This window comes from Oryzias latipes, chromosome 11 (assembly GCF_002234675.1).
Source record: "Oryzias latipes chromosome 11, ASM223467v1".
NCBI lineage: Eukaryota > Metazoa > Chordata > Actinopteri > Beloniformes > Adrianichthyidae > Oryzias > Oryzias latipes.
This window is the reverse complement of record NC_019869.2, coordinates 10,116,317-10,125,710: the sequence shown is the minus strand read 5'-3', so window position 1 is coordinate 10,125,710 and position 9,394 is coordinate 10,116,317. Positions and strand designations below refer to the sequence as shown.

General features: G+C 39.5%; 1 protein-coding gene across 1 annotated transcript in view; it reads right to left on the bottom strand.

Moving 5' to 3' along the window:
* Positions 1–434: 434 nt before the first annotated feature.
* The window catches only part of vps50 (VPS50, EARP/GARPII complex subunit), a 126,102-nt gene continuing 117,142 nt past the window's right edge, over positions 435–9,394 (bottom strand). Inside the window, exons 26-28 of the mRNA XM_023959805.1 lie at positions 8,076–8,197; positions 2,566–2,755; positions 435–2,484 (exon numbers count right to left, since the gene is read on the bottom strand). Coding sequence (XP_023815573.1) covers positions 2,365–2,484; positions 2,566–2,755; positions 8,076–8,197 — 432 coding nt within the window. The 3' untranslated portion in view covers positions 435–2,364. The remainder of the gene's footprint in view (positions 2,485–2,565; positions 2,756–8,075; positions 8,198–9,394) is intronic.

Sequence of the window (9,394 nt, the reverse complement as noted above, 5' to 3'; positions counted from 1 at the left end):
AAATAAAATTAAAACATTCCTCTAGCAGAAGGTTTTACTAGACCTGGTTCCACTGGAATGCTTAACATGTTTAATACACTCACAGACTGGAATTTTTCTTACTATTATATTTGGGACCTGACCTGATATCTCAGTTTTTTTGTTAGAGGGATTCTCCTGATTATTATGTCGTCATGCTGGTCTATCTGTTCATCTATTTATTTACTGTGTTGTCTGCAGAGTCTAAGCCAGTGTGTTTGTGTTGTTAGGTTTGTAAAAAGAAAAGAAGAAAAAAAGAAGTATTTCACAATAAAAAAATGGTTTCTTCTTTGAATTGAACAGAAGATCCTTTATTCAGTTTTTTTGCTGATTTTGTTATTTTAGGCCACATCACTTCATTTTGTGCTTCGAAAAAATTGAAAGATGAAACAGAAAAAAACTGCTCCGACACATTCCTCCGTCAGCTTCAATGTTTAATGTACCTCAACACATTCCAAAGATAAGGTGAGTAAATACAGAGAATAAACGTCACGTTTTAGTGTATTTGTGAGAATCAACGTGGTATAACCTACAATTACAGATAATTGCTATAGCGTACTCCACAAGCAACACGTTTGGACGTTTATAACTATTCCATTCAGGTGCTAAGTTACATGTGAGGTGATAAATACCACGGGTTAAAAAAAACAAAAAAACAAGGCAAGAAATAAATGTGAGGTGAAACATTCACATTTGAACTTTCACTTCCATAAACATTTCAAAGCTGCATCAAAACCTGAACATCAGTTTGTTTTGATCATTTATCTGACAGACCGCCACAAAAACTTAATTTAAGTTAAATCCAGAACATTAAAGCCAGAAGAGAATCATTCACTTACATTTAAGTCAGATTTCAGGTGTTATGTTGACAGAAAGTTTTAAACACACCTCATCATTTAAGGAAAGCATGTGTTGGTTTGTTTCAGTTTCAAGATTAACTCAGTTTTTCACATTTTAATTTAACTTTATTTTACTAAAAAAGCAACAAAAAAAAGAACACATTTAAAAAACAATGTTTTTTTAATAATGCAAAATAATATACTATAAAATGTAGCTGCAAACCTTTGATGTTTAGGTTGTTCAGAAAGGAAACAGTTTATCTAAAAAACAAAAAAAAAAGGAAAGAAAAATGAACGTTAGAAGCTTATGTGTTTTTTTAAAAGTAATTATTCCTTTATTTTGTAGGATTAAAGCCAAAATTCCAAATATGACAACTAATTTTTTCAAGTGACAAAACCTTTTATTACCTATTTAGTTGTCTTGAAAGAAGTTTTACCTATTTTTTCATTTATTATGTAGAGATATTTGTGGAATTTGAAATAACTTTTGAAGCATTTTAGTCCATAAATTTACCTAAGGAGGTTGGAAAATGAACATTGGTACTAATTAAACTATAATTTTAATCACTTAAAGCAATATTTATCTCTAAAACTAAACCCCTTTTTGATGAACTAATCTGAACATGAGCATTTCTCTATGGCTTTAGTGTTTGGATTTCACTTTTTACGGAGAGTTCAATTTAATTACAAATCCTGTATTCCAAAAACTAACATCAGAAAGTTACACATTTGACAGAAACCGAAAAACAAAACTGAGACCCATTTACCTTTTCTGGCCAAATGCCAGATTGAAAGATGAGACGTTCTAGAAAAACTCCTCCCAAGATGCAGAACAATTTCCTCCTCAGATGTGACAGATGGCAAACTAACAACAGCAGCTGCTGTGAACATAGACCATGTATTATATTACTGTCTGCATCCTCCTCTTTATATTCAATTTACTTTATTTGTGGACTAAGCAAAACAAAATATTAAGTATCAAGTCAGGCTCAACAAAACACAAACCCCTTCGACCAAAAACAGCAAACGTCATTAGGGTGAAAAACAACGATCCCATGTGTCAATCAAACCTAAAAACAACAGCATTTTCATGAGACATATTTGCCTCAAAGCTAGGAAGTGAACCCACTTTAGGGAGCATGTCGGCTATTTCTTTTGAGTCTCCAGCTGCACAAATCTTTTAGCATAGCGGATGATGCAGTTCATGTAAAAACAGAAAAACCTGATGCTTTGCAGAGAAATGTAATAAATACCACATCAGCTGAGGAGAGCAGGCAATATGATTTATGTGTGCAGCCTATAGAGTGGGTCAAAGGAGCAGCTGATTTAGCCCATAAATGACAGAATTAACATCAACTTCACAACATGTCAGCTTCACTCGACACTGGCTTTTTTTTTTCATACTATCGCTATAAAGGCAGATGAAGACATTCAATGCCGGCCTTCACCACTTGGCTCGTGTCTATTGAGGTGTTCACATGGCATGAGGCGTGATCCCTTCAGTAGTTTATCTCTTGGGTCTGTCAATGTCGTCGATGGCTGCTAGAAGTTTCTGTCGAGCCCTCTTGTTTATATGTGAACCCAGACACACGTTTACCAGGTTGGCAAGCTGTTTCATGGAGTATTCCTGGACAGAGACAAAGGTTATAAACATGTTAAAGTGGCCCAGTAACAACCGGACTGACCGCCCCCCCCGTCCCCCCCTCACCCTGTGGTTCTTGATGAACTGCTCCATGTCGTTTTCAGTCAGGTAATAGGCCTTGATGTAGGTCTCAACAAACTCCTTGTCGGGAATGGGCCGCAGGTCCGTCAGCTTCTCCAGCTTCATCAGGAACTGCTGAAAGTCCAGCTGCATCAGGGCCCGGCCCTCGTTACTGCACTTCTTCACATTCGCATATCTACGAGAGAGCACACCTCAAGAAGATAAGCGCCGGAAAATGACAGAAAGGCTGGAAATGTTTGGATTCCTGAAAATCCCCCTAACTGTTTCTCATGAAGGCCTGAAGGAGCAGAGAACTCTATGTTTACCTTTTATTAAAACTCAAAAGAATTCCAGAAATAGCAGGTCTACATCACAATATTCCAGAAAATAAAGCTAATAATAATAATGCATTTTATTTAGAGCGTCTTTCTTGTCACTCAAGGACACTGTACATTACAGAAAATACCCCCCAAAAAAATGGAAGGAAATACAAAGTTTGTGAAATAACACCATGACCATTCAGTGGTTGATGAATAAACTGACTCACAGCTGTATTATACCAGCGATAACTAAGAATGTGGTCACATATAGAATAAAAAGTAGGGATGTAAAAGATACACTTCTAATTTAATGAAGCACTAGGAGTTAACAGCAGTAAGGGTTGAAAACCACACGAACAAGATCATGAATGTAAAAAGATATATTGATAAGAAGGGAAATAATCAATTTCTGTCAAACTTTATCAGTTTGTCTTGCTGTTGTGTCTCTACCGTCTTTTCATGTACATGTGATGCAAACAAAGAGATGTCCAATCACAAGCTCGCTTCTAGCAGGTCGGTCAATGTAATTGGCTGAAGGTGAACCACAGTGAGGGATGTGTGTTGTGTTCACTAACAACACTTTTTCCCGCAAAGCACTTAGAACAATAAATCAATAAGACACACTTTTTTTTTAACCACTAAGAACAAAACTGTCTAAAACGACCCAAAATGTGACGTTTTGATTTCTGAAATGATTATGTCCTTTAGACCGTTTGCTTTTGTTGATTAAAATTAAAAGTGCCATTCAGAAGAAAAAAAAAATGTTTTTCTTTTTAAATGCATTTTCATTTCAAGTTCATTTTTTAGTTTCAAATGAATGCTAATATGTAAATTTACTCTATTTAAGTAAAGGAATTTGACTGTATTGTATCCCCACATATTCAGCCCAATCTTTTATGTATCAATTCATCAATAATGTGTTACTATGTATTGAATCACGTGAGAGGAAAAGATGCACACCCTTAACAAAAAAAGGTACAGTTTCAGGCTCCTTGTGTTTGTTTTAGAAAGTTTAAAACACCGTGTTCAGCATTTCTCCCCATCTACAATCTACAGTGCTTTGGCACATGCTAACAGCTAATTCCACTGCACTGGTTTTAAAAAAGGAAAATTAGAAGATTTTTACTCAGGCTAGACTAATCCCACATTCTTTTTAACCCCCTTACTTTTTGTATTATAGCGGTCCCTTGCTACATCATGGCTAACCTTTTGCGGTTCCTGCTACTGCCAAACTAGGTAGCCTTGGGTCTCCCTGTGCCGGTCCCCAGCCTGGATAAATAAATACAGGGTTGTGACAGGTAGGACATCCCGTGTCAGACTTTCTGCCAAACCACCTGTGCAGATGAAAAGTCGATTTGCTGTGGCAACCCCTGAAGGCATTGGCCAAAAGATCAACAACAACAACCTTTTGCAGTTTAAACTAGAGAGTTAAATGTGAAAATGTTCACATCTGTAATTCTATGTCGCAGATTTCATCCATCAGATTATTTATAGAACGTGACCCTGCAATAAACAAGGGAAAAGTGTACTAATCATTTATGGACTAGCTAAAAATATAGATTTAAACGGAAGTTTGGTCAAAGACATCTTTTTATTTTATTTGTCACAGAGAAACTAAGAACCTCCTGAAATCTAAGAAGGTAAAAATGGCTGAAAGGTCTCATCCTGAATGTGTCTGGGGGTCAGAGTTCAGCTGCATTTGGAGGGGCACCACTGCTGGTTCCAGTTCGGTGACATCCCAGGTGCATTAACGCTCTGCACACAGGTCTACTTATTCTCACACTTTATTCTACCTCACCCTTTCTTTTTTTCACTTCACCTCTTGTAGTGACATTCTTCCTCTTCTTTTTTTTTAAATCTTTAGACTGTCAGGGCTTTCTTTCTTTTGTACAGAGCGCTTAAGAATTAGCTCTGAAAGCTAGCAGGCACATTTCCCTCTGCCTGAAAGTCATCTTGAGGGCTAGTAAAGAGAAATCTAATAAGAGACTGAGGCAGTGGGAGCACAAACAAGTATAATGACTGAATCTTGGGTGTGGAAGTGGGCTGCGGATCAGCTTCTGCCGAGGAAAGGAGCGTACTGGGGCAGCTCTGCAATGGCGGCTTAAATCGGATGAGCGTTGTACTTGTAATGGCCCATTTGCTCATCAGAGAGGGTTCAAAAGTTCTTCCGCAAAATGAGGGAGATGGTGTTCGGGGGGATAAACATGTTGTCTTTCCTCAGTGGATGATGGTAAACCTTCCACCTACACCTGACACGAGGTGTTTGCCCTCACACAAACACGAAACCATTTAGAGGAGCATTTGTTTGGGACTGAACCCATTATCTGTGGCTGCAATCACACCGACACCGTCTGTGTGAGGCTTTCAAATGAGCAGCTCAGGATGCTTTCAGCAGCATTCCTCCTTACTTCCATTAAAGCGTGTGAAACCTCTGGGTAACCGTCAGCTGCTAACTCATCACTTTGTCACCATCCACAGCTGAGGCCTGAATGATCAGAGGATCGTTAAACTCCGTCTAAAAACCTCCTGCACACGCTCAACCCGGCGTCGGTGTGGACGGACTGAGGGGGAATGAAAGAAATCCAACAAGTAAAGCTGTAATGTTCTGTCGGCTGTAAAAACGTGCGTGTCCCGCTTTCAAGTGGGGAAGAGGTGAACCATTACAAGGGACGTGTCAAGAGCATTCTGCCGCCTCTGAGCGGGAACTGTCAGATGTTTGATGGTGCTTTGCAGTGGACTGAAACAAAGTCTGGAACAATGCAGGGAACTTCAGCCACTCTGAAGTTTAAAGTTTAGAGAATCTAAACCAAAAAAAACAGTTGTAGTTACATGAATACACATGGAATGAGCGTTATCATGCAAACTTAAAGTCTCACTCTGATTATCGTTTGATCTTTTATTAAGTGTTGCCAGTAGTCTTTAATTATGATAATGCCTTTTTAGAAAAAAACTAAAAAAATCGATGTTGTTTTCTATGAAAAAGTTTCTGCAGAGCAGCAGGAATTCATTGGAAACTCCGCTCCGTTGGTATGGATGAGGCCCACCTCCCCCCTTTCGCTTCCCTGTTGCTGAGAGCTCACTGTTTACACCCCATGCATTGGGATGAAGCGGAGCAGGAAACTTGTGGCCCCTCCAGCTTATTTTCTATGTCACAAACAAGATCTTTTTTAAACAGCATTTTTTGTCTGCTCCCGATCCACAACGATTTGAATACAGACATACTCAGAAATGCAAGTTTAGGTCTAAATGTATTTACATAGGTTCTCCATCATCAGAAATATGTCACAAGAGCATATTTCAAAGACCAGAATCAGAATTTTCATCTGGGTGGGTCTTAAAGGTTAGATGGCCTCCAATGGTTTCCAAGCATCCTCGTCTCTGATGGACCCTTGTATAATTTGCAACCTAATATAAGGCAATAATGCGTGTGAGGCAGGGACATGCAGATGAGGCAGTTCCTTACCATTCATCAAAAAATGTATACTGACAATAAATTAAATATGTCCACCAATCTGTGCCAAAAATGCAATTCATATGTATAGCTCATACCGTTTTCTGCATTTTTATCCTCAAAATCTCTGTATTTTGCATATTTCCTGTTAAATCAAAGTGCGAGTTTTAAGGAGAGGCAGCTTTGAGCTCTGCCATCAACTGGATTGATTGTGTGCCTTTAGCTTATTTAGCATTTGCTAATAATTCATTCATTCATCTTCTTAACCGTTTATTCCCTTTCGGGGTCACGGGGTTGTCGGAGCCTATCCCGGGCACTTGGGCGTAGGCAAGGGATGCCCTGGACTGGTCGCAAGTCTGTCGCAGGGCGGAATATCCTCAATCACACACCCATTCACTCTCACACTCACACCTATGGACAATTTAGAGTTGCCAATCAACCTATGTAGCATGTTTTTGGACGGTGGGAGGAAGCCGGAGATCCCGGAGAAAACCCACGCATGCACGGGGAGAACATGCAAACTCCACACAGAAAGGTCCCCCATTGATGTTGTGTTTTTCATGTCCCCCAGCCGGGACTTGAACCGGGGGCCTTCTTGCTGTGAGGCAACAACGCCAAGCCCACATTTGCTAATAATGTGATGCTTTATTTAAACGTGTTTGTTTTTGCATTTGTCCTTAGTGTTCAGATCTGACACTAATTAAGGGTTAATGGCCGACGAAGTGTCCGTTATTACTTTTTTAACGCATGCCGTGGAAGCCTGAACCGTCCGATGCGAAGCGGAAGTGCGTTAAAAAAAAAAAAGTAATAACGCACATTCGAAGGCCATTAACCCGCTTATACCATGGTCACTTACAAAAGCAATACATATTAACCAGTTTTTAGTCCTTAATTCTTGTTTTTCTTTTCCGATTTGGATCGCCTTTCTCACAAAAAGAGGACTATATGTTATGTAGGGCGCCGCATCACGTCACAAATAGTCCGCACCACCGCTGCAGTCAAGATTCGGCGATATATATATGCTGATCTTTCCAATGAGCTGAATAAAGCATCAGTTCAGAGAGAAAGTTCACATCTTACCGCTTGTTTTTGTCCAAATGATGATGCAAAAGGTTGTTTTAAAGAAGACGGCGCCGTGATACAAAAAATTTAATATAGGTGACCGGAACTTCTTTTTTCACCATGCGATATCATATTTTAACGCAGACCCAGCAGCCAATCAGAATGGAGTATTCACCCGGACCATGGTATAAAAAGACGTAAGGCGAGGCGGGCAGTAGCTCTGCATCAATGTACAGGGCCCTTGTGAGCTCACATTTGTTGTTGGGTGGTTGCTAATAAAGTTCAACAACAGTTGTTTTGCTCTGACTGACTGCACAAATGGTGGATATAATATAATTAAAGATGAATCAAAGTTGGACTTTAAATCTAAACGTGAAGTAATAAATAATGGATGACCAACACATCGTCCTTTACATTCTTCTTTGGCTCAAAATGAACCTGCTATGTTCATAAAAAGAATGCTGATGTGAGATATGAAACATAATCAGTAGTAGTTGGTAAATCTATTGAGTGCCTCCCCAGCCACAAACCTCATTGCACCTCACTGGGGCAAGGTCACAGCATCAAGGAGCTACAGTGTTTCTCTAAGAAAGTGAAGGGAGCTGCGTTTAGCAGTAAACATCTACGGGATGAAATAAATGCGGGGTTAAATGTGAACGTTGACGCGGTGTGGTCCCACTTACCCTTCGACCAGTGTCCTGTTGGCCAAGCGGATGCAGTGCTCCCACAGGACGTTGGACACGGGCAGGGGGATGCGCACGTGTCTGGACACCTCCCCCAGCCGCTTGTTAAACTGCTCAAACTCCTGAGGAGGAGGAGACCAGAGCAGAGGTGAAGATACTCAGCAGGTAATGAAGAACTTTCAGGTGCAGTGACAGGTAATTAGTGAATTTATTGAAAGAACAAACTGTCTGGAGTTTTGTTATCCAACTTCATTAATTACTAACACATCAAACCAGCACCAGCAGGCAGACGTAAAAGGTCATGTCAAAACAAGTCTGGGTGACACTAAAACGAAATCAAGACCTTTATAGACCTTTAGAAAAGGCTTCTGGTTATATACAATGACTGCAGAATCTTCATAGATGAAACACCAAATACTTTTCAAAGAACATTTACATTTACTACAGGAACTAAATGACTCCAACGTTCCTTTAGAAGTCACTGAAATATTTTTGAATTATGTATTTGAAGCGTGTCTTTGAAAAGCATGTAGTTTTGCTACCAAGCATAAGGATCTCATTTCCAGGAGGGTCCCATGAACCTGCAGGACACAAACATGAAAAGTGTTTGTGGTTCCAGTAGAGCATCAGCTGCAACGCCGTTTGTTTTGGTTTTGATCAAACGTTCAAGCTATAAAACATTAAATTATGCAGGAACATTCATAACCATCGCATTACGTTGTGTTTATTAGAGCCTGTTTGTAGTGAAACATGACTGGTTACTTTAATTCTCGTCATGTGACTTGAAGAAAAAAAAGAAAAGAAGCTGGAATGTTTAGGCTTACGTTCCACATTCATTCTGAACTAAAGTTCATTCACTAACAGCCTCATAATCATTTCTGACTCTAATACTTTGTCAATAAAGACGTGGTGAGTCTGTCCACTTTATATGCAAATGAACGTGCTGAGAAATGACAGCGATCAAGCTGACTTCATGAATAAAACATTCCTGAAAGAAACAAGCAACAGTTGCTTCAATCACCTAACAATGACTAAGCATGTACGCGTTGAGAGCTTGTGAGGAGTTGACAGAGGGGTTGGTATAAGATGCAGAGGGAGAAAGTACATGTGAGTTATATAGTACTTATGTTGGAGTACTAGCCGGATTGGTTTGGAACGGTTATTTAGACTAGGTCAGTAAGAAACGGCTCCTGTCAGGAACTTTTCTCCAAAAACCAAATAAGCCAAAAGCCGTTGCTGCATATGAGAGGAAAGGCATTCTCTAAAGTTCAGCTCTAATTTTTTTTTTTTAAGATTATGAGCACCTGGGAGAGGAACTG